This window comes from Zosterops lateralis (assembly GCF_965231275.1).
Source record: "Zosterops lateralis genome assembly, chromosome: 2".
Classification (NCBI taxonomy): Eukaryota; Metazoa; Chordata; class Aves; order Passeriformes; family Zosteropidae; genus Zosterops; species Zosterops lateralis.
The window spans coordinates 27,877,948-27,904,112 of NC_139763.1; the positions used below are offsets into that span (position 1 = coordinate 27,877,948).

Consider the following 26,165-nt stretch of genomic DNA (forward strand, 5'->3'; position numbering starts at 1 on the left):
TAAATAAATCACACCAAGTGAAAAAGGGCAGCCTATCTACCAAAAGACCAGCATATTTACAGATGAAGTTAATGTCATACAATGAAATACCAATTTAAAGTACTGAAAATTAGAAGGTATTTCACAGAAACTGGACTTTTGGCCACTCACCAGTAAAACAGCTGCATTTCTTAAGATACAAAATCTGTGCACACTGACTAATGTTTTCATCTTTACAAATAGGTATGGGTCACAGTGACATAATATTGTATGTATAGCCCAGACTACTTCCAGCGCTCATCATGGAATTTCAAGTCTACAAAATGTATTTTTAAATTTAACACAACTTTGTAAGGAAAGAATGTGACTGATTGTCAGTTTATCTTGTCTAACAATGGCTTACTGCCATCTGACATGCCCTCAGTATCTGAGGCTTCTGAGTGGGGCTGGCAGGAATGACACAAGGCTCGTGAGAGGTCTGCTCCTTCATGAAATAGCAGCTAATGGTCACTGGGGCAGGGGGCATAGCAGCATCTGAAATTACTCTAAACTCATTAGGATTTAGTAATTTTTTTTTTCCCTGAAGAATTATTGAGCTGCACAGTTTGATCCAGTGCCTGCTGAAGGACTCAGGTGTTTTGGTCACTAGGAGACCTCCCAAGAGAGTTTTAATCACCAGCCTATGTGGATCAGGGACTTAATGTGGGATTGTGTATTTATCAGTCTATATCTTTAGGGTAGTAAGGGGAAAAAAAAAAGAATTGCTGGTTGTGGTAATTTCACCTTGAAAAAATGGGGTGGAAATGGTGTTTAAGAGATGATAAGAACAGGTAGGAATTTGCAGAGGCTAAGAAGACCAACACATCAGTGACTAGAGATCAAAAAACATGAGTGATGCTAGCTGCCCTTTCTGCCTGTGGGAAGATAAAAGCCTAGCTGATGTCAGTGAACAGCATGTATTGAAAATTGAGAAAAATACCTTGTGTTGGAAAATTTCATGCCATAATATCAGGTTCTTTAAGCCATGTCTAAAGCATCAAGTATCTACCACTCATCAGGCAGGAGTCTCTTCACAGCTCCAAGTGGCTTTACTTGTATGTCAAAACCTTACCCTGCAGATCTGATTTACTGCCAGAGTGTGGGGTCTGCCATCCCCCTTTTGGCTGCCTGGCACAGCCCTGAGGTGCCAGGGCACCTTCACAGCTACACTGCCTGCCCCAGACCTTTGCCAGCCCCAATAGCCAGTCCACATCAGTCTTACACCAAATTCACTTTCTTGGACAATCCTCTGATGAATTTCAATGGAGTAGCTGTGTCTGCTGTATTTATGGTGTGAGGCAAGAGAGGATATTTAGAGCTTTGGGGAAAAATTCAGGGAGCTTTATGGAAAATGCACTTTTTTAATGAAGAGTAGATTTCTTTGTGCATCTAATGGGAATACAGCTTATGCTTTTTGGATGAGGCACTTCTGAGAAAATTACTAATTAATCATTGCTACTTGTATCCAGACTGTTTACATTTCAGCTTGTCGTACTACAGTATAACTCTGATAAAATAGAGATGTTAAGGACAGTTCAAATGTTTGCAACATAAAGTAGGACTTCTGGGGCTTTTTTATGTCTTGTAACACCATTTTTGCTTCTGGTAGTATGTAGCTAAAACCTACACAGCAAAACCCATTCTGCTGTTAACTTTACTGATTCTGGGCCAGCATTACAGTTCCCAGTGCCATCTCAGTTCTTCCTCTTTTGGCATGTCTAGAGTCATTATCTGAATTACTTACTTCATCACAGCCCTCTGCAGCACTTCCCAAGCCCATGCACCTCCCTAGTCCTTCACCACCTCTCACCACAGTGAGTACCTGCACCCAATGTCTCGCCCTCATGTCCCCTCCACTCCAAACTTGTTTAGTTTTCATCTTGCTTCACAGCTTCCATTCCCAGTCTTGCTATCCAGCTCCCAGTCCCAGTTTTACTCTTCCTCCTCGGACTCCAAGATTTCCTTAGAAGGTTTTTCTCATCTGCTTGGCATGCCTACCCCTCGCCCACTCTGAATTCAAATAATTCTTTTTCTAGTCTTCCCAAGCACTGGCAAAGTTGTTGGAATTGCTGATGTGGTCTTCCAGTGCCGGAACACTCTTATTCTTATTACCCACTTGGAGAACAGGATTTGAAGTGTGTTGCCCTGGAGGGGATGGAAATGCTCACTTTAGTCTAAAGAAAGAGGGTAAAAAAAGTACGGGAAGACCAAAAAACCCAAGACCAATGAAGGTTCCTAAGGTTTTAAGAAAATTAACTGGAAATGATTTGCAACTGTATTTAGAGAAGGAGCAAAGTTCCAAATATTCCTAGGAATCAAGAATCTCAAAATATGCTAGTCAATAACTAAGCCTAATAGCACTGCTGGAAAGAAAGCACAGGTTCCATCAAATCAGCAGATCACAAGCTGCAGAGGTAGATGCAGAAGCCAAAGTTCACATTACACAGGGTACAAGAAATATTATAGGACAGTATTTAGTATATTTATTCATGTGGAAGAGCATAGAAAACTGCCTGCAGTATTTACCTGGGTGCTTTTTTTTGCTTGCTCCCTTAGTGTGAATATACTATATAGATATATTTAAATTAAATTATGTATTTGGGCATGCAAATCATGTTTCTTACACGTAGGCAGAAGTCTCCTCAGATGTTGTATGTGCAATTTAAGAAGCAGCTTTGAACATTTGGTCCTGTATTTGCCTGAAGGGAAGGAATTCAGTACATTAAGATTACATTCTTCTGTGCCCAGCCTTAGCAGTTCATTGAGCATGTTGGGTCACTGACTCTGTAAGCATTTAAATTAACTTTTCTTAACAATTACAGTAATTAAGTCACTCCTAAATTACAAATTAAGATCGTCTGGATGCATTATAGAAGCAAAAGTGGTATTAGCAGGGGGGAGAGGAAAAAAAGTTTATAAAGTCTTCAATTATTTGTAATTTTAGAGACAAGTTTGTGTTTTTACAGACCAGGCTGTGCTGTTGCTGTGGGTGTGTAGGGTGAGGCACCTCTGCAGCACATCGTGGCCATTGTCTCTGTTCCTGCTGCTCTCCCTGCACTTTGCATAGTCTCTTCAGCTGTCTGAGGGTCTTTGTTTAGTACACCAAAATGCTGGTGTGAGTTTGCTGTGGCAAATGTGTCTTCAATGTGAATGTACCTTCAAAGACAATTCAGCTAGTTTGGCTCCCACATCTTTCTCTGAAGGCACAAGTTCTTAAAACATCCATGCAAGCTGCCAGCACAGAGAAGCTTTCCACTGTTTTTGAACAGGAGCTGCTCCAACAGTGGCTCATTGACCTCACAGACACTCTTTGCATGCTCACTGATGTTACTGAGGAGTCTTGCCTGGAGCAATCAATTCCCTGGGCCAGAGAACATACAGGAAAATGCATCAGTTTAAAACAAAATCTTTGGCTGCTGCCAACACCTGGATCCATTTTTCTCTCTCTTCACCCTTTAGTTTAAAAGAAAAAACGAAGAAGATGAAAACCTTTAACCAGGAAGCAGTGAAAATTCTTCGTAGAGATCTTGATGTAAGCCCCCAGTTTAATTCAAGCCCAATGTACCAAGGGAGTACTTTGACTACTATGTTGCTAGCTGTGCTGGAAAGAGAAACAAACAGAAATGCCTCTCGCACACCTACATATGCCTTCTATCCTGAGGGTATTTTCCCAGGAATTAGAGTTTTAAAATTATCTTGAAAAGGGCTTGAATTTCTTTTGGGAGAGGATCCCAGCCAGTTCAGCTGATGCACAGTAGGAGCTAAGGGCAAGGTAGAGAAGGTGTGTTCTGCCCTGAGAGAGGTTATGAACTGCTTCAGCACAAACAGAACTGGGATTTTACCTCTGAGCAAACACATGGCCGTACAGTTCACCTCTAAAATGGAAGCAAGAGTATTTGGACAACAGCCCACACCAGTGGTCAGTAGATGATATAAATGGTGGTGTCACCCACATCTCCTGACTGCCTGCTAACTTTGAGTCACCTGCACTTGAATGGAAGTACTACTGCAAGGCTGGGTTTGATCTGTTTAACCAGCTGACAGTTTCAATTTATTATGTATTTTGAGGTTTAGTAATACACCACAGTCATATATTTCAGGTGATACAATACCATATTAAAACATTAATCGAATGTGCAAGCCATCTGCATTCATGAAGGGAAGTAATCTGCCAAGGAAGAAGTTATAAACAAAATGGGAATTCATTGTACTGTGTTTGAAAAACGTGCTACTGGCATGTATTTGAAAAGCACCCTGAATAATTCCTCTTAATACAAGATTCCTGGATTAAAGATGAATTACATATATTAAGAGTAATAAAAGTGTAATTGACCTTTAGGGATGTGAATTTAAACTCTCTTGTCACTCTAGAGAAAGGTGACTGGTAATGAATGGAATGGTTTATTCTACTAGACATAGAAATTCATTTTAGTCAGACTCATGACCTAACCCTTTTTGATTTTTTTTCTACCACTTAAGTGACAAATTGTGACATCACTGTGGTTATTTGTACCCATAATTTCATGGTCCAAATTTCAATTAGGTTTTTGTTTGAACCAAAGCTAAAATAACCACCAATTTAAAAACCTCATTTTACAAGATGTTTATAAACTCAATACACTTCATGCTCTGTTTATACTCTGTTATTAAATTGAAGTGATGATCATGTATTTTGTATCAAAAAACTTATGATGATCAACATTAAAACAAACGCTTAAAACACTGCTCTAGTTACCCTTTCTAAGTGATTCTTCCAAGAATACTCCAGGGTTTTATGCAATGTTTACACACAACAGAGAAAAACAGACCAAGCTGACAGCCAAGTCAACAGCCAAGTTGAAAGCCTCTAGTTCTATGCTAAAAGCAAGGTGTTTACAGGCTCAGGACATGCTTGAAATATCTACAAATAATTCTTGCAAGTTAATTCACTTTTTAGGTGGCTAAACAGCTTCAGTATCCTTTAGCTATTTGAAGAGGAATAGCTGCTAACTAAAGAATTCCCTTGCCTATATACCCATGACTGTAACAGTGAAATATAGGTTTTAATATGCTGTTGTCTACTGCTCTTGCCAGGTGACAAAGATTGCTGTGGTCAAGTTTCGAATAACTTCTGAGGGATGTACCTTGATCCATGAAAAGTGGTTTGTGTGCAAACCAAGCCTAGGGAATCACCGGTTGAGTATGAAAGGGTTTTGCCTGACTGGCAGAGGTTATACAAACATAATGCAGAATTAGGCAGCTGAGATTGAATTCAAGGACTTACTCAAATTACTTTGCAAGTACAAACTGCCTTGTGTTGATTTTGGTAGCAGAGGGCAAGGGGGAGCACAGGAGGTAACTTCTGTGAGAAGCTGTTAGAAGCTTCCACCATGTCCTACAGAGCCAATCTCGAATGGTTCTGAAGATGGATATGCTTCTGGCCCAATTAGAAAGGTTGGTAATGCCTCTGTGATGACATATTTAAGAAGAAAATCAAAACAGCACAAGGGTGTGGTGGTGTGTTTTCTTATTGTATGTTCTCTGTCACCTTTGGATGGTTTGCTCCAGTCATTGGTTTATTCCAAGTTTCTCCTCACTCTCCCCGGACCTGCCCATCTAAATGTCAATCTTCCCTAGTCCCCATCCTCTGTTCTGGAAAATTCCCTGTCAGTCTTTGTTGTCCCAGGCCCCTGCCTAAACTCCTCCCTGACCCTGCCTCCTAATATTGTCAATCCACAGTTGACCCCGCCTTCAGGTCTAGAAGTTTCCATGTTCCTCAATGCCCTATTATTTCCCTCAAGTTGTATCCTCTCCTTGCCTTCCCCTATTGGTTTTAGCTCTGTAATTCCCTCCTCTAGCTCCTCCCTTGTATCATCCCTATTGACTGAATAATTGTACCCACCCCTTGTACCTCCCCTGCTTAAAAGACTGTGTAAAGTGCTGCTCTGTGTCCTTTGTCCCTGACCTCCTCCGGGGAATAAACTACCTGCTCTTTGTCCTGATCCTCGACGCTGTGACACCAAGACCGTAGAGAGCAGGAGCAGCCTTGCCCTGCACTGCCACTCGGACCATTTGTGGTTTGGGGGCAGCCACTCTTGGCGCTGGCTGAGCTGGGAACTCTCTGGCTGTGTCAGAAGGCCAGTATTTTCCAAGGGTGGTGACACACTGCAGCTGCCGCCATCCCAGCTTGAGCCGCTGCATCACCGTGGCTGCCGCCATCTCAGTGTGGCCCAAAGTGAACCTTGCCTGCCTGGCCTCCCCTAGCCAGCCACACCACGGGCAGAAGGGCAGGGACAGTGGCACAGCTTCTCCTTCCTGGCACCCTGCATGAGGAGAGGTGTTAAACAGTGCCAGCCATGGCAGCTGACACTGACACAGTTGCAGCAGGGCCGCGTGGCCAGCAGTGAAAACATGGCAAGTGATTCCCTGACATGGAACTTAGACAAAAATCAACCTTTTGGTGCTGTGGGATTCTCCAGGAATCTTTGAACTAGTGGAAGTTATTGGCAATGATACCTACGAGGGGCAGTTTTTCTTCTGGTCAGAGAAGATGAGGAAGTGAGGATATGTGAGGGAAAACAACATGGCGGCACCAAGGTCAGTGGAAAAAAAGAGGGGAAAGAGGTGCTTCAGGCATTGGAGCCGAGATTCCCCTGCAGGCTGTGATAAGGACTTTGGTGAAACAAACTGTCCCCCTGTAATGCATGAAGCCCATGGGAGATGCAGAGATCCACACACAGCCTGTGTGAAAAGTGCTCATACTGGAGCAGGAGGATGCCAGAGAAAGCTGTGATCCAGTGGGAGACCTGAATAGAGAGAGCTCGCTCCTGCTTCCAGAGATAGAGAGAGGAGCCTTGCTTCCAAACTAGAGCAGCCTACTCTTAGAGGACTGCACCACATGGACGAGTGACCCACGCCACAACAGTTTTGGGAAGACTATTTGCCCATGGGAGGGACCCCATGGCACAGCAAAGACTCCTCTCCCTGAGGGAACAGAAGTTCTTGAGTGATGAACTGACCAAAATCCCCACGCCCTGTCTCCCTGTGCTGTCAGTGGAAAGGAGGGAGAGGATGAGTGAAAAAAGGTGTTTTAAAGGCTTATCTAAATTCTCATTATCCTCCTCTGACTCTGTTAATAATAAATTTACCTTATACCTTTTAATTTGAACCTGTTTTGCCCTTAGAGTGTTCTTCTCCCAGTCTTTAACTCATGAGCCCTTCATGTGTTTTTTTTCCTCTCCTCTGCCCAACTATAGCAGAAGAGAGTGAGCGAATGACTTTTGTGGGTGCCTGGCATTTGGCCAATATCAAACCATGACATACCGTACTCTGTTTGGTTACATGCTATGCTGTGCTTTTTACTAGACTTTGCTTCCTTTGCTGCAACATCTAAACAAAAGTAAAGGCAAAGAGATGCAGGAGAAGAAGGAACATTTGAGCCCTTCAGCCAGTGCTGCTCTGGACACTCTGAGGCTCCCTGCCTTATTACCCTGTTCCCCAAGGGATGCACAATACAGGCCTGACAGAGTGATTCAATTTCTGACTGCCACTGAAGCCACTGCAAGCCCCCCCAGAATATATCAAGTGCTGTATATTGTGATACAGCCTGAAATATCAGTCCTGAGGCATTTGAAATCAAACATCTGAAATTATTGGGCATATTTGGTTACCATTACTCCTATGGTAACCTCCCTTTTCTATTACATCAGGCTAACACCACCTGTTTTAGAGAGAAGTTGTATTGATTGATACAATCAATATTGCTCATAAAGCTCTGGAATACTGAGTCTTTTACAAGAGACATCCATAGTACTTGGAAACTTCCATCAGAAAGTTAATATATGTGTAGCAGGGTTTGCTATTGGGTCATTAATAACGTTCCTGCTTGCACTTTGCCTAAGGAAGAAAAGAAGGACTGTTTTAAGTGCTGCCTGTTCAATGTACATTGACTGGGGTGTGTGCACGTTCAGTGTCTGGAGACTGAAATTCCAGAGGCAAGCCGGTGTGGGCATACTGTGGATTCTGGCTTTGCCATGTTAGTTCTGGTGTCCTACTGAGCCCCCTCTTCCCTTTACAGTCATAGGTGTGGGTATGTGGCTGTCCAGCCATGGAGATTAGATAGATAGATAGATAGATGATAGATAGATAGATAGATAGATAGATAGATAGATAGATAGATGCATGCAAATTTTAATTTCAGATGTCAAAAGAAAAAAAAAATAAACCCCCAAAACACTGATAAAGTAAAACCCAACTTTTAAAATTATACTTACCTTTGGCCATTCCCAGTGTTCTCCCTCTCTTCCTCTGTAAGTCTTCCCTCATCTTCTTCTTGCTAATCTTCATAACTTTCTTCTGCTTTTATGCTAATGTTTCCTTCCTTCTAGCCTGTTCTTGTCCCATTCTCTTCTTTGTTCCCTCAAACCTAACCATTGCCCTATGTTTTCCTCTCTACCTTTCCTTTGTCTCCCTTTTTTCCCTTTTGTTTCCTCCCTCCTCTCACATTCTGTTTCTTCCCAGCTCTTGCATTTTTCCTGTACATAGGGATGAGTCATTACAAGCACAGGAAATTTCTCTTCCTTGGAGATCGGCACTACAACGGCAGTGACACTAACAAGAATTAATTTCAGGGGAAAAAGTTGGTTCAATTTACACAGAGTTGGAGCACATTCACTGTCAGAAGAAAGTTTAGATAATTTAATAATTCACTTTTTGTTGTAAAAATGCAAATAGCAATATTCAGAGGTGCGTAAGTCTCTCAGATCAGTGTGTAGAGTAGCAAAAAGCAAACTACAAATTTTACTTTCTCCAAAGTTTAAATCGTTGAGTCAAAATCTGTGCTACGATGAAGTTTCCTAACAGAAGCTGTTGGTAAATGTTAGCATAGGCAAAATTTCTCCTTTTCTTCTGTGACTGAGAAACTTGTAGTCTGACTTTTCAGTGCTGTTATTGCCTCTGACAATTTGATATCAAAGAGAGACGCAGATAAAATTGGACTCTTTTCAAAAGGTCAGCCTGAAACAGAACATTAACATGTGTGTAAGTATGCATAATTTACATTGAATATGCATATATGTATATTTAGGGCTTCTCTAAAGTTTAGGGTTATAAAGAAAATTTCTGACATTGGCATCTTCAGTGCAGGATGAATTCAACAGAGAAAATCTGAAATAAGATAGACAAGAACATTGAAGATGGAAGAAATGTCTCATAGTACTGCAAAAGTTTGGAATAATAAATGACAAATCCAGAAGCATTAGAGATTAATGTTCTTTAATATTCATAGTTCTCTCTCCTCCCCAAACAATGAAACCTCACAAAATGTGACCTAGTTTTGGAAATAAGAATAGGGTAAGAAAAAGAAACCAGCAGTTTGACAAATGTCTTACTTGGAGGATATACATCAAGAAATAAAACTAAGTGAAACTATATAGAAAGACACTGGTAAAGCAAGTGATTTTACAACAGTAAGTGCAGAAATGTCAACGAAGAGAGAAGGTCAGCATATATGCAAAAGTGAAAAATTACAATGCAAAGCAATACATATGAACAAAAATGCTGCAGAGAATGAAGGTACAAATGCAGACTCAAGTATAGTGTAACACAGTAAATATCCACTGATCGCTGGTTTAAAATGCTGTATCCAATGTCTAGATCAAGAGTTTGAGCTACTGACTGTCCTAGCATCCAGGGGTTTTATTAAATCAATAGCAAAATTTCAGGAGACATTTGTGATGCATGAAGAATAGATGAAGATGCATGATGCCTCTTAAGAATACTTCTGATACCACAGTGTAACTCAAGTGTATTCCATTTGTTCTTGGCCCTTCAGTTTAACTCTTTCCTTAGCTTCCTTTCTTCCCTTGGCTTTTCAGATATTTGAGAAAGGTTTGTGCTCGGATCCATCCTCCTGTGTTCTCCAAAGCCTGCCTGAGTTTTTGAAAGACTGGGAAGAAAATGAAATAAATAAAGTGTTTTTTCTCAGCAGCAAGGGGAAGAGTATTTTCATTTGGTTTTGTTTTAACTACTTCCGCAGTACTTGGCATGAGTTCTTCCTTTTAGGAACAGAGTCATGATTAATATATTTTTTAATTACACACATTCTAGAAGGCACAGAAATATGTTGTTAATTATTTGAAATATTTATTGCAAACTCAAGGGCATGGTTACTGTGAGTGTTTGAGCTAAGCTATTTGCTTTGCAATTTTCAGAACTAGGTTCTTGCAAACTAGGAACTAGTTTCTTGAGAAAGACATAATTCTGAAAATCAGAAATATATTTAAATGGGCTAGCCTGAAACAGTCTACATGAAGATTTGGAAGAAGTTCTGCAAGTGCTATGTAGGGTTTTGTGACTTGGTAAGCAGTTTCAGTTCTCAGATATCTGTGAGGCTGGGGGCTTGTAATGAGTCAGCTGGAGAAGTGAGTAAGTTAAACCTGAAGAATCGCTGAAAAATGCCATTTGAAATAACCTGAACTTTTCTGGCTGTAAGAGACATTTATTAGTCTAGTCTCTACATAAACCAGCACCCATGTATGTTTTCTCTAGCCTAATAAAAAGTGTGGCACCTGAAAGTAGTTCTGTGGTTCTTGCACAGATAAAACCAGTGAAGGGGCAACCCCATGGACGTAGAAAGTGTTGAGGGAGAAAGGCTGAGGATAGTGGGAGGTGTTGCGATAAATCTTACTGAGGCAACTGGGTGGGGTGTGAAGGAAAGGAGCAGGGTTAGAAGCCCTGGATGAGTATGCTCATGTGAGGTCATCAGTCTAACATCAGTGAGTCCAGCTTTTGAAATAGGTGGGATGCTAATGGGAGGCCTTTGCAGGTGTGTGCTTGTAATTTTGTAATTTTGTATCTTCTGAAATAAATGTAAGCTCTGGGAAAGGGGCCCTTTAGCAAGCACACCTCCAGAAGTGTTGGCTTTTCATTCCTAGGAGGTTCTGCTGAATTATTTCATTTTCCTTCTTACTCATGATAAGATACTTATGTATCTTTCTCAGCTCTTAGTGTTGCAATAAAATGAACATGACTTCTGAGAGACAATGGAGGCCTTTAGACAGCTCAACTTTAGTTACAAACCAGGCAATTTTCTACCGCAAACGGAAAAAGTATCTCCAAGGGTTTATAATCCTCTCTCCTTCTCCTCATGTACCACCTCTGGATGCCCATCTTGTGCGGCAGTGGAGCAGGGGGATACCAACCCCTGCAGAAGAGGGAGACAGAAAATGCAAAAGGGAGAGCCCCATCAGTTTTACTTAGCTGATGATAGCAGTAAGAACACACACCAGGAAAACCCACTGTCTGTTTTAGGCATGTAGTGCCTGTACTACATGTCTCTCATGTCATTCTACCTCTCCCATGACTTGAGGGAAAACACAGGCCCTTTGGACAAAGTTATGAAATATTGCAGTGACATGTTCCAACCTTGGGCTGCCTCTGGTGGAACCAAAGGGAGGGTGGAAGGATGATTATGTGACAACAGATATTCATGTGCCGTATAGACCTCCATCCTGATAGAAAAGGTAAGCAGTAAGAAGCCTCACAAGTCCAGAGTTCATAGGTTCATCGTGGCTCATCCTTCCTCTCATTTCTTGTGGCTGCATACACTTATTTTGTCACAAATGCCTGCATGTCCCCTTATTCCAGCTGGGTTCTCAGTGCAAGAATTTCAGAGAGAGTGGGTAGACATATGGATGTCATAGGGGCTGAAAGACGTAGTTAATCCTTTCAGCCCATTACCTGATGCCAGGAATCAGTGTTGCAGTTTAAAAAACACACTGTCATTTTGGTGGCTCTTTGACAAAGGCTCTTTTTCTTTCATATTTACTTTTCCACTGTGCCACTTTTCCACAAAATATGAGTTTCTCTTTTTCACACAGCATCTTTGCAGACCAGCTTCTCTAGGCCAGATGTCAGCCCTGATAGGATGTGAACTTCAAGACAAAACCATGAGGAGTTCACTCAGAGGCAGGACCTTGGGCACCCATATTACATTCTGATTTTTCCCTTGGCACAGCCTAGCTGCCTTGAAGACTGGGAGAAACAGAAGAATGAAAATTAACCTAATTTGGCCCAAAGATATAAAACACAAAATTCTCCAGTTCCTCTAAGACCCATGATGATAAACCATCTTCAGAAAAACATCTTGCTCCAGAAGTACTGGAACTAATGAATCCTGATTTCCTACAGATTTGTGTTCTGTGGGTTGACTGACTTGTGTGGTCTAAGAAGATGTATGCTTTTTGGGTGGCTGGAGAATGTGTGAGGTCTCTCTGCGTGGATTTGTTATTTTCTCATAAGGTGTGTTCACAGTGTGCTTTCTCCAAATCTGGGCAATAAACTGGGGATGACTGTCTTTAGCCAGCTGCTTATCGTTAGAGGCTTCTGAGAATGTATTTTTATTAGCCAGTAGATTCAAATGCTATTAGGAGGGAACACAAACATTGTATAAGGCTTGCTTCCACAGCAATGGGGATAAACAACTATTGTTCTCCCTCTGCCCCACACTGTTTTCTGTCTTTCATGGTCCTTTGATTTTCCTCAGGAATGGATGCAACCTGTGGGCTATAGGGAAGCAACCTCTTTCCTGGTTTATTCCACCATTTCCAGTGAACCTGCCCTGACACTACCACCTTCATCCTTGTCTCTCTTTTAACTTTGTTTCAGAAAGGAACGAAGTCCAGGAATGATTCACCTGCTGCTAAGAGAAGCAGTCCCTGTGGAAGGTCAGACACGCTTAGCCATGTTTTGTCTGTTGCAGTGATACCAGCTGTAATCTTCTCTGCAGGTAAGAAGGAAGCAACTTGCTGTGTAGTCCAGGGTCAGCTTTTGACAACTGGAACCATTGTATTGAATGTGTTTATTAATAAAATGAAAAAATGCCCAACTATATTTTAATGTTGATTCATACTATCAAGTTTGATAGGTGTTAGATAAGAACCAAAGCACCCCTGCTTTTAATGCATGCCTTTGCCCAATGGGATGGTGACTGTAAGGTCAGCTGCAGAATGACAAGAACAACACACACTAGAATACACACTTAAGAATCTTGTATCCAACAATGCTGAAAGGTCTCATTTGAAAAATATTTTCCACTGATCAAGCACTGTCAGTTTTTCATACTACATACTGGATGCTCAAAAAGGAGATGTAGTGTTGATATGTTTCTCCTTTATGACCTCTGAGTTAGGTGCACTAACTGCTCTCAAGCCATATTTTTAATTTCATTTATTTCCCTTCAGTGATAAATAATGCTATCTGAGTAGGTTATTTCACATTTTCTGGTTTTAAGGAACGCTGTCTTTGCAGAAATACCAGCAATTCCCCTGCACAGAGCTAGTTGACAACCAGATTTTGCAACCTTTAGAAAGCTGTATAAGAATATACAGCTATACGGGGTGCATATTATATTTTTTTCTGTATAAGAATATTTCAATTTTGCTTGGGAAGAAAAGAATCAATAGTTCAGAAAGGTAGCTGTGACATTTTCAATTTGCAAAACACGTAGGTTATTCTTAAGAATTTTCTAGAAGCAGCAGGGAGCTGTGTGTGCTCCTGGGGAGCCAGTGATTCCTGATGTCTCCCATGCTGTCCTTCCCTGGTAAGAGTCCTGTGGGAAATCCAGGGAGTCTCCAAAACTGCGACTGAAAAATAGGAAACTGAGGCGGGCTTCAGAGGAGCCACCCCAAATAATCTGCAAATCAGGTATTTCTGCAGGATAGTTCGATTTTGCCATAGTAACATTCACTAAATTGAACCAGTTCAATCATCAAACTTCCCCCCCACTTCTGCTCTCAGGAACTCTCCCAGAAGGTTCTCCTGCTCCTCACCCCAGGCTCTGGCTCCCCTTCTCTCAGCCAAACCAGATAAAACCTTCTGTTCACCAGCCAAATGGGAGCTCGGCGGTAGCGGGCATGGACGCGGGGCTCCTCCTCATCCTGCGGGGCTCCTCTAGGTGGGGCAGGCGAGTTTCCGCAGAGAGAGGAGCGCGCTCGGGCGCCCGCCGCTCCGCCGAACTTCCCAGCGGACAGCGAGGGGAAGGAGAAGTTGCGAGAGGACCGCGGGGCCGTGGGCTGACGGCTGCGAGCTGTTCGGGTCACTGGGATCCAGCTGGGGACATTCACGACAAACTTTGCGAGCGGAGGAGACGCGCGCTGGCACCTGTGAGAGCCCGAGCGAGCGGGACCCCGCGCCCTGTGCCCGCCGGAGCAGCTCCGGGTATCCCGCTCTCTGTGCCCGCCGGAGCAGCTCCGGGTATCCTCTCTGTGCCCGCCGGAGCAGCTCCGGGTATCCCGCTCTCTGTGCCCGCCGGAGCAGCTCCGGGTATCCTCTCTGTGCCCGCCGGAGCAGCTCCGGGTATCCTCTCTGTGCCCGCGGGAGCAGCCCTTCTCCGGGCTCCGGAGGCCGAGAGCCCGTCTGTGCAAGGTAGGCTCCCGTCGAGCACGTCGGCTGCCTGTCCCCAGAGCCAGCGTGCGCCTGGTGCGGGATCCGCTCTATCGCGGGGATGTCGCTGAGGGCTGTGGCTGGAAATCGTGTTGGGTTTAGGCTTCGATTGAAAGAGGTCTAACATCCAATGAGTTTCTCTGCTCCAAGCACAGGACTAAAGAACTGCTTTTTTTTTTTTTTTTTTTTTTTTTTTTTTTTTTTTTTTTTTCTGTGAATGCTAGAAAGTAGTTAGAGTTTCTGGTAGTACCTTTGGTTAGGAGTTAAAGTTTCTTCACACAGAACGTGTAGTAGACTTTTTTATTATTAGAAGTACTGATGTTCTGACTGGTTTCTAAACTCTAGGGGATCTAGTGGGTTTTTTTATTTCAATAGAAGTATAAATTTCTCCAGAGGATAGTGGAACTGCTCTTTTGGGTTTTGCGTTAACATTGCAAACAAATTTGCCTGTACTTTTTACACTGCTACTATACTTTTGAAATCCCAACCATTGCTGTAAAATATCACAGTATTGATGGTGTTGTGGCTGACTGCATACACATGTGAATACATGTTCATAACATGCTGATTTTTATTTTCCCTGTCTCCACAAGTTCTCTGTAAAAGGGTACTGTGAGACTGAGGTCCAGAGAGAAAAGCAAGCTGCTGCCCACACTGAGAAGTACCTGGGCAGAGTGGTATTGCATACCTGCTCCAAGTACAGGACTCTGTAGCCATATGTGGTGCCAAAGTAGCTTTGAAATGCTCAGCTATACCTGGGGGAGCAGAGAGTTCAGCTGGGACTGCAGAACCTGCTCCAATGGGGAAGTGGCCTTTGTGGACCTTGCACGACTACAAAAGATTGTCATCTGTACTGAGCTGGGTGGTTTTAGCTGCTGCTGCTGCCACAGCCCTGATACTGTGTATTAGAAAAAGGGCAGCTAGAGAGTGGTATACCTAAGAGAAAGGGTGTTTTCATTTTTACAGCTAGTGAAGCGTTAGATATTATACGAAAGGGCAATGGATGGATGGCACTTAGGATCTGTCCCCTGTGGGGTGTGATCCTCATCAATTGCACAACAATGCCAAGGAGCTTAATGGCCACCACCTCTTTGGGGTACAACCCCAAACCTCTCCACATGCCTCAAACTACAAGGACATTTTCACACTTTTGGCTGCTGTTGATTCGAGTAGACAAGAACAATGGCCATGCTGCCCCTCCTCTACAGCAGAGATGGGGGTTGATGTTATATGCTACAGTTTCTAATGATAGTTCTTGAAATGCTTTGGGTTAGTGGTGGAAATGTCTGGCAGCTCTATGGGAAAAAATGTGTGAGATCGCAAATTTTAAAAGGCAATTAATGTGACTGTGCAAAGTAGAGTCAAACCCCATGACTATCATCAGGATTTCTCAGTTCTTTGTTCTCTCTCAGAAATGGCTGAGTTGTAGAAAGTGAAAAGAAAGAAAGTTTGGGTATCCCCTATTGAAGACTAAAACTGCTAAGAGAAATTTAAAAAGACAAGAACTGTCAAATAAAGGAAATATATTCAGCAGCAGCAAGTTTGGTTCCACACCACTCAGTGGGAACAATTCCACCTTCAGATAACCTCTGTGAGCCCATTTTTACTGGAGATCATTGACAATGGTGAAACTGTTACCAGAGCTTAGCCCAGTTCTTTTGGTTGGTAGGGCACAGCATAGCTGTGTTCTGTTTGCAATAATGTAGTCTGACCACAAGAAAGAGCTCAGATGAGAATGTGCCCAGAAAAAGCCAGCCGACTTTTTTTTTTTTTTTTTTTCTTTTTTTTTTTTTTTTTTTTTTTTTTTAGTACATAGATAGCTTTTGCAGAAAACCACTGGCATAAATAGAATGATTTTTCTCTATTGCAGCTAGATGAAAAACATGTGAAGTTTTAATTTTTCACATAGGATTGTGAGATGGTAATTTTCAAGGCATCGTACTAAACTGTGTGCCATGGAAATCATCTCACTGAAAATGTTGAACTGAATGCATTTTTATCATAGGTTTGTTACAAATTCCTTTGAAAATTATTTCACATGGAACATTTAAACGTTATGTGTTAAGGTGGCATTTCTTGGAGGACTAAAATAGTTTAAGAGTCTAAAGTTTCTAATTGAACCCATATAGCTGTGCCAGATAAATGATCCAAATCTCAGTTTTCGAGAAATAGCAGCATAAGCTTTTGAAGATTAGATTAATATTAAGATAATGTTTTTCTCATGTTGTCATCAATGGAGGAATTCCCCTCTAATATCCTCAACAGAATTGCTTCCTTTAACCATGCTAGGATGGAACTGGGTCTCAGATCCTATCTATGCTACTTCTCTTTTCACCTAAAAGGTAGATAAATTGCTACGTGATCTACTGCCTATAGCAGAATAACCAGAGAGGTGCCAGCATGGCTCCACCCTACATGAGTCATTGGTGTGAAGCTGAGTGTAGATCAGCCTTTCCATTAATTCCTGTAAAATGTATCTAATTTCTCTCTCTGATTATTCTGAAACCAAGCCTTTTACTGCCTTCTGGTGGCCTCCTGACCCTCAAGACACAGTATATATTTTATGATGCAATACAAGGTATCAGGTACCCCTTTTTACTCAACAGGTCCTGAAGCAGCAGCTCTTTTTGCAGAAAATCCTTCTTTCCTAACATGTAGAAAAGTTCTGGCTGGTGTGTCAATAGGTCAGGGAGGTATTTGCAAAAACAGAGACACTTTGTTGCCATGTATATTCCAAGAAGGTAAGTCCATGTAAAGAATTAGATATTACTGAACAAGGGTGGAGTTGTGATATGTAAGACTCCACCTTGGCAAGTATAACTGACCTCTGCTGATGGTCACTTTATAGACAAAGTGTTTGACTAGACTTGTCCCAGAAAACTAAGAACTTTCATATAGCAAAGACTAGAACATACAAATATTATTTGGACACCAAGTAACTGGCTGTTTCTTTGATTTATCACTCATCCAACTACACTACAAATGGATGAGATTCTGGGACCATGCAGTCAATGGCAGAACTCCCACAAGGGTGGTTTGCCCAGCTCTTGCTGGCTCTTTGGCAACATCCAGCGATCAAAGACTGTTCCCTGATTCATATTAACTTTGCACACATTTCTTCTGACTTGACGTAGATCAGCTTCTTCGGTTTCTTTCCACTGGGGAAATCAGAACAAAAGTAGAGAGGACGTTATTTTCAAATTCAGAAGGAGTCCATTAGAAACAAAAGAATAAAAGATAAACAAAAACTACTTAAAAAGCATTATCTGCTATTGTCTTATGAAGAAGTTAAAGCTTTGCCAGTGGATTTTCAACTCTCTGTGGAGCTGGAGTCAGGGCCACATCCTCTTGATCTGACGCAAGCGAGTGCTAGTTTTGAAATGTCAGAAGTGTCATTCTGTGAAGTTAAGCCACAATGCTTGAACTGAATCACCCACCATGAATCTAGCAACAGGTTTTACATTGCCACATTACCATAATGTCTGACCATCTGCAGTGCAAAATCAATAGCTAAGTCTCCGGTGGATTTCATAGAGTTTCTGGCATTCTTTTTCAGACTCTGTTCTGCAGAGCAGGGTTTGTTTGGTTTGGGTTTTTTTTATTTGGCCTTAAATTCTTCCTGTTTGCTTTTTGGGAGGAGATGGTTGGTGAGAGTTTATGTGAAAGAAGGGACTGCCAGAGCTGTGCAATTTTCATAGCAGAAAGACTTCTTGAGGAGGTTGGTGCTGTTACATTCCCTGTTCCACAAGGAACATCTCCAGCAGTTGGTGGTATCTCAGCTGATCCTTGTTTCACTTGTGATGCATATGAAGCTAGGAGGGTCTCAATGACCTGACTATCCAGGGCCCTGCTCTGATAGTAAAAATGTGCACAGTATACTGTATTTTGAGAATGTTACTTTGATACAGTCAATGGCTATGGGTGAATTGAGGAGAAAAAGCAAAAGAGTTTAGAAAACTTAGTTTGACTATATTTGCAGCATCCTAAATGTTGATGAACCTGAGACTCTTTTGATCTTTAAAGTCTAAGATCATTCTAGTTGCTAACCTTCAGCATCCAGCTCTTCCCAACCAATCTTCAGTGAAATACTTGCCTGGAGCCTGGCATACAAAGATTCATGAGTTCCAGTTTCCTGCTGTCTTTATCTCTGCTGTGCAAGTGCTGATGAATGCACATCCCCTGAAGATCATCATGTTAATGATGAGCCTCGGGTTCTTTGGGTTTTACAGGCAGGAAGGATATAGTGCTGCAAAACTTAGCTGTATCCAATTTCAAGCCAGCTCTTTGGTAAGAAGGAACCCAGGAAAGATTCACTCTTTTTTCTACCTCCCCTGGAGGTTGTGTTGCATATGAAGACTAGGCTTTATCCTCTGTACAGCAGTGTGACAGGCTGGGGACCAAAGCAGAAACATATGGACAAATAATGAGAGTGTTTTAATTCTGACAGTGCATCCATCTCTTCCTTTGGATATATCGCAAACAAAAACTACTGAAGTGCCAGTTAAGCAGCATACAATTATTTGCAGATTGAGTGTCAGAATTTTACATTTCATTTGAAGCAAGAACCATTTTATTAGTTCAGGATTATATATTTGTAATTATCCAGACTAGAAGGATGCATTCCTAGGACATGCTCCATTTTTTTGGAACTCTATACACACTCCACTTTTGGTAGAAGGATCAGGGAGGGGAAAAGATCTGTACAGTAATAGCTAATAAATTGAGGCTTTCTAGAATTTGGCTTCTGTCACTGAAAAGAAGAAGACTAAAAGACTCTGTACATCTATATCACACATCTTGGAAGAGAAACACTGGGACTGCAAAAATATGAGGAACAGATGATTCAAAGGCTTAAAATAGTCAGTCTGTTAAAATACCTGGTGCTGGTTTATAGCCTGCTCTAGTTAGGAACTATGAAACAGACAGCATCATCAAACTTGAAGGACTTCAATTTACTTCTTATAACAAACCAAAACTTGAAATTACCATCCTTAAGTAACATTTGTCTTCCTATTGGAATCCACAAAAAATGAAAAGGCTGGGGACATGTTCTCTTTTTGTCACTTGGGATTTTGCCATTTCATCTCTCGGTGGGTAGCAGATGACAATGTGTCCCCTGAGTTAGACATGTTTGTATTTACAGAAATAGGAAAGAATGGTCTGTGGGCTGCCACCCATACAGTGGTACGTGACAGGGGGGCAAGCAAAGCAGCAGCACCTTCAACTGGCCACCCCCTTTCTTTCTGAGTGTTTACCACCTGCACAGCAGGCATGGCTCAATAGCTTGTGGGCTCCCCTCCAAGCCATGGGAGTTTATGGGCTGGCGGATCCGCGTAAGCTGAGGCTGGCGTGAAGTCTGGCAGTCTGAAGCTGGTTTCACGAAGCATCCAGTTTTGCCAGCTGCAGGAGGGTAATAATTTCCAAGAGAAGGACAGAGCACACAGCTGAGGGCAGTAACTATCTCAGCTGTCACCATTTATTCCATCACCAAGTCTGAATGTCAACACCCTCCAAGAGAGACAAAAGTAAAACCAAGTATCCAGGCATTGTGGGGCACAGATTTATTTCATTAAATTGAAATACTTCCCCATGATGAGTCTTGTCTCTTTAAATTTTCCATACTGAAAAAGCATGCCCTTATATATTGCCAATTGGAGGGATATATTTTCTGTGCATGTGTAGATCCAGTTGGTTTCTTTGGGACGTAAAATACAAAGGAAAAAGCCATTGTTCTTGTCTTGCTCTCAATTTTCAAAAATTGACAGTTATTATGAGCAGACCAAAACAGATAACAGATGGCAGTGGCTAGCAACAAGGAAACCTAGATGCAAATATTGTATGGTATATGAAGAACATCTCTGATGTGGCAGGGTTATGTTTTCTATCATGGTTTCTAACCAGTTGTGAGAAAAATCCAGTACTAGCACTTTGCGGTATTTAATTGGATGTGAAAGGTGCAAATAATTCAGCTGGTGGCCAAATGATAAAATTGGTAATAAATAAATAAAAAATAAATACATAAACCACAAAAAAACCCCAACCTGATAAAATGAATATAAAGGGACTCGATAAACTTCCCAGTAAAGCCAACAGGAGACTCTCCAGTCATATCAGCAGATATCCAACCAGCCTGTCAATTTCTGATTTTCTTCCAAGATTCTCATGTACACAGGCTACACCACAAAAGAGAAATAGAGGGTGCTTGTCTGTGAATGCTTTCCTAGCCCAAGTGATCACTTCAGTGGTTTTCACAGACATCAAAACCAGGTACCATGCAGGGTCTCTCAGAGAAAGCAGCAGGTCCAGCATGTCAGCTTCACAGGTGCTCTGCACCCCTGCTCTCCCAGACCTTTATATCTTCACAATGAACGAGGAGCCACAGCTGGGCTGAACTATGGGAGTGTGCCCAGTATGGTGCAGGTCTCCCAGACCTTGCATGAGGCTGTTTCTAATTTAGCTTTGGTGGAAGTCAGACTAAACAAACAAATGGGTATCTCTGCTGCAAATATCTATGCATGGGGAAACACCAGGAGCAATTCTGAGGAGGCAGTGAGTGGTGCCCTTGGGGGTACAGCACATGGGAGAGGCACGTCCACATGTAGATGAGACATCTGGTTGCAGCTTGATGAGTGTACATATTTTCCACTCACTCCTGCCCACAATGTCACCTCTACGTTGGCTTTTAAAATGCAGCCTTCACAGCAGGGAAAGTCAGCACAAGTTTAAAAAAAAAAAAAAAATCCCACCAACTTCTCTTTACAACCAAGAGTGAAACTTCTCTTGTAGCAAAATGAGTATTAGATCCAAACTCTAGAATGAGTGATAGGGGGTCTGAGCAGCTGGAAGGTTGAGGTCTGATATCTTGGTTGGGTAAGATTACAATTAAATACCTTTTTTCTTGCAGAAATGGGTGCTTACCAAATCTCCAGTGTAACACAGAAGACTTACTTCTTGTGCTGCAGAGCTTTAAGATATCAGACCTTCTGTGTACTGCAGCAGACAAATGCACTCAAAATGACAGAGCAATTTCTCATATTTATTCTCTTTGCCTCTACTCCCAGGGCCTGTAGTGGCAGATCCATGGCAGTGAGCAGTGTTTTACCTTGGTGGTAGAAGGATGTGGTTAAATGCTCCCTGATTTTTTTTACTAGAAAATGAGTCTGTTGATGTGGTGCCAGTCAAATACTAACAGAAATTTGAGAGAGCTGTGAAGCTCACTTGTTCACTGCTGCTTCACTCATAAGTGATGTGCCTTAGTAAGTTACTTTGCTGGAAAAATACCTTTTTTCCTAGCCGTTTGCCCATTTAATACTGAATTTATGCCTATAGAGAGAATCAGAGCATCAAGAGCTTTTTCATCATATGTATAAAATTCAGTGTTTCTTTGAAGTGTTTCTTAATACTCTTTTTGTGTTCAAGTAAAGCTGTCACTGAGTTCACTGAGGTTTGCCCACGCAAGGAGCAAAGGTTCTGTCCCCTTGAGATTACACAAGCCATTTTCTAGTAATTTGTCTGCTAAGGTGACAGATTTCCTTATTATAGCACTGAAAACAGGAACTTCACTGTCTTCTAACAGAAATGGCTTTACGTATTTTATGAAACAGAGCCAAAGGCACTGCTCTTGTCAGCTGGAGTTGGTGGCTGTTTGGTTGATCTGGACATGAGAATTATCTACTTCCCCTTCCTCTTTTTTTTGTTTTTGTTAATGAAGGCTTTATACCTGACTAAAATACATAGCTGTGTTTTTCCCTTCAGGTCATGTTATCAGAAGCTTTGACTTGGGGGTGGGAATAAAAAAGTTCACTTACTAAGTAAGATTAAAGAAATTAAAGGCTAAGGCTCATATTTAATTTTCCCTCGTAGATGTAATTTTTCAAGCAGTGACAGCATCAGAACCTTTTCAAGTTTTATAGCTATTTCACATTTGGCAGAAACAACAGGAAACCATCTGTAGCAAAGCAGGATTGTTGTAAGCATAATATTCAGTAATGAAAAAAAAGATTAAAAGAAAACACTGTTATCTTTATGTGATAGCTTTGAAGGTGCAAAGAGCAGGATGCTTGCATTTGCTACTAACTTTATAAAAATCTTCTAGATGAGTCAGCCATGGAAAAAAATTATTACTTCAGCAGAAGGAATTAATCCAATAAGAAATTTGACTTTTGGTTTCTTGTTGAGATTTCCATGTTGATTGTAAAGATGCTTGTGGTAAGGAAACTGTATTTGCCTGTTTTCTGTAAATTGTAACTTACAATGGTGGAGCTTACAAGCACACACACAACTTCAAATAGTCACATTGTCCCACAAAAGGCAAGTAAGCTACTCATGTTCTTAAGCTTTAACTCCAGGCCTGAAAGCCTTTTTTAGACAAGGGAAATAAAAATAAATTATGGAGATTCAGACAGCTTGTACTGTCCTCCATTCCCATATGACAGGATGTTTTTGTTCTTGCTTTGCTGTGTTTTCTGTGCTGGAAATGAGACTTCCAGACTGAGAAAGTGCATACTCATCTCTTGAAGGTAAAAAAATACTTTCTGCTGAAACTTACTTCGTTATTTAGGGTATCACATCCCAAGGCTGCAGTTTCAGAGGTGCTCATGGTAGCCAATAAATACCTCTGAAGAGCATGGTCAGTCCTGTAAAGTTGTTACATTGCAAATATCCTTGTCAGAATGTTCATTTAAGAAAAGGAAAAAACCATTTTTTTCAGGTGTGTTCTAAAATCTAGCCTGGGCTAAACCTGTCTGTGATTTCTTTGTCACAGTGTTTCAAATTTTAATGATCAGACCTAGCTTTAAGATTTCACTGTGCAGAAGTCAAAATGTGTCAGGGAACTGCAATATCTTCTTGTTATTGATGTCTTAAATTATAGCTACTAGACACCCTGTTTTTCCAGTTTTTGAGGCAAGTTATGAAGGCTTTTTTTTTTTTTTTTTTTTTTTTTTTTTTTTTTTTTTTTTTTTAGTGCTGAGTTGATGAGACATTAAAGGTTTCTTTTTCAAATAGTTTGGCTGTTGGGTTGCTCCTTTCACTCACACCTGCCCCTTGACTTAGAAATCGTCTCCGCCTCTTCTGCATCAAACACGGAATTTACATAGGCACAAAGAAAGTGTGGAAGGCCAACAGCTCCCACCGTCATTAAGATGAGAATAGAAGAAGAACAAAGCAGCACAATGGTAAGAGAAATCTAACAATACCGTGCCTTGCTGCGAGTCTGACTAACCAGGGCTTTCCCACAGGAGGGAAGGGTGCTGAGGATACCGCAGGATTAGCAGATGCATGCAGGGCTGCTGGCAGTGACTAAGCCAGCAACAGAGAGTGAGTCGAAGTTCTAGACATGAGTCAGGTTTTGAATTTGTTGTGGTTTGTAGCGGCTCAAAAGGCTTTGTATGGCATCACTGCCAGAGTCTGCGACTGTGAAGTGATGGGCTTACAGCTGGTAGAACCACTGGCTGCTTTGGAAGGGAGTTCTTGTTTTCAACAAAACACTCTAGTTGAGCTGAACATCCACAGTACAGCTTTGGCATTATTTTAATGCCTTTACCAGAGTGCTCTGGCTTATTAATTCAGTAAGATCTTGCTAATTAAAAAAACCACAAAACCTCTCTCTGGAGAGTTTTAGAGATGCTCAAAAGAAGAATCATAAAATTATTTCTTAAAATATATGTGACAAAAATAAGGCAAAAGCAGTGGAATGATACATGCATTTAGTAGTTAAAGTAAAAAAAAATCTCTGTATGCATGCCTTTTCTTCTGGAATTCTAAAACACAGAGGAAAGAAAATGGGAGGAAAGCATGATGTCTGGATTTGTTTTGTTTCTTCAGAACTTTCTGTTCATGCCTTTGAAAAGTTTGGCATAAAGATTTGAGTCCTCAGTCCTGATGTCTTGGCTATTTTTGCCATTTATTTTAACAAACTGTTGATGTACTTTTATCTGCTGTTGCCTGTGCCTATGTCAGAGATGGACTAAAACTTAAAGAAAAGGTGCAATTGCTTCACAAGCTGCTGAAACAGTTTGAATTTAATCAAAATGAGTGAAGGACATCTACTATTCCCCTTGCAAATCCAAGTGCAAAGACATTGCTAACAGCTCAAGTTTCCCAAAAATAGATGCAGAAGCTGCTCTCTGTGGTATTTTCCCTACCATTACTAATTCTAGATAGATTAATTTAACAAGAGGTGCACACAGACCTTTGCTTAGCTTCATAGGCGTGTCCACTTTTGCAGAACAGACGCAAAGTCAGAAACAATTCTGCTTAACTCTGCAATATTTTTCATCTAGAGTTTTCATGCTTTTTTGTAAATGTAGATGAAACACTTTTCCTTAATCGCAGAAGAGCAATTAGTGTCGGGTGTTTGAAAAGTGTGTAGAATAGCAGGCACTCTCTGAGTCTTTGATTCAGCAGCACTCTGAGGTGAGAAGCAGATTCTGTTAGATCATCTTCAAGGACTTAATCCCAAGGAAGAACTGGGATGCCTAGCAGACAAGTCACTTCACATGCTAAGTCTGAAACTGAGGTACTAAGAAATCTTGCTTACCTCCTCTTCACCACAGAGGTTCCTTCATACCTCAACACCCACGTTTGTATCCAGTGAGTTCCTTGCATGCCTGAACGTGTGCTCCTGGACATGCTTTACCTGGCTTGGCCCGTGCTGGATGAACAGACCTACACGCCACAGCCAAGGCCTCCCTGAGAAAGGTCACACTGTCACATGCTCAGGAAGCTCAGCTGGGCTGTCTGGACTCAATGTGTTTCTCAGCCTGTGGAGACTTTATCTGTTTTACTCACAACAGCGTCCCCAGCCCCAGCTCTCGTGCATTCCAAAAGAGGTGTCTGTCTGTCTATCTATCTATCTCTTTTGTTTTTTAACTGTTACATTTTCCTAGGGATAAGTGACAATTTGGAGAGCAAAAGAAAAATAATACTGCCATGTGGTGGCTAGGGTGTCCATACACGCTTGCCAAAGTGTGCGGAGATGTAGGCTCTGGGTAATATTATAAGATAACTAAATTTAGCTCAGAGTAAGAACTGGGGCCCAGTTTCCAAACCCTGACCCAGGTGGTGCCCCAGTCACTAGGTTTGGGAGTCATGTGTCTGAGTGAAAAAGAGTCAAAAACTGTCTCATGCAAAACAGAAAATCTGCAAGAGGAGGGAGCTGGACAAACCTAAGAGAGCCTGTGTAGCCACACTGCCTGGCCAGGGGCTCTGAAAAGCTCCCTCTCCATGGAGCCCACACTGCCAGCCCCCAGTCACTTAGAGGCAAGACTTAAAAAATTGTGTTCAAACAAAGGAGGATCCTGGCTGGTGGAGGTGTTTGGTCTTGTGTTGCCCTGTAGATGATGGGGGTGTTAAGTGGAAAGATATGAAGCAGTAGTAGGAAAGGTTCCATAGGCTGGAATTTGGAAGGAGTCTGAAGGACTGTATGGCAAAGCCCTGTCAGGTTGCTAAGCCCTGCCAGGGTCATGGCCAAGGCATTTTTAAGATTTCTATTTTGAAGTGTTTCTTCCCAAACTCTGGCTGTAGCAAGGATGTTGCTACCCTCTGTGTCTGCTGTGGAGCACTGAGTCCATTATGGCACTGTTTGTGTTGTGAATCTGGCCTGATCCTCAGTGAAGCAGGAAACCTTCCTGGGAAAAATGCTAAACATTAGTCTGGGCTAGTTAAAGATGGCTAAGAGGCAAATAGCTGCAGGAACACTGGCATGCATGAAGGATGATTTCTGA

At 41.8% G+C, this 26,165-nt stretch overlaps 1 protein-coding gene across 1 annotated transcript in view; it reads left to right on the top strand.

The window, feature by feature from the left end:
* Positions 1 to 23,549: 23,549 nt before the first annotated feature.
* EDAR (ectodysplasin A receptor) overlaps positions 23,550 to 26,165 on the top strand; it is a gene marked incomplete at its 3' end in the record, with an annotated part of 60,773 nt that continues 58,157 nt past the window's right edge. The window contains exon 1 of the mRNA XM_083855841.1: positions 23,550 to 23,615. Coding sequence (XP_083711967.1) covers positions 23,583 to 23,615 — 33 coding nt within the window. The 5' untranslated portion in view covers positions 23,550 to 23,582. The remainder of the gene's footprint in view (positions 23,616 to 26,165) is intronic.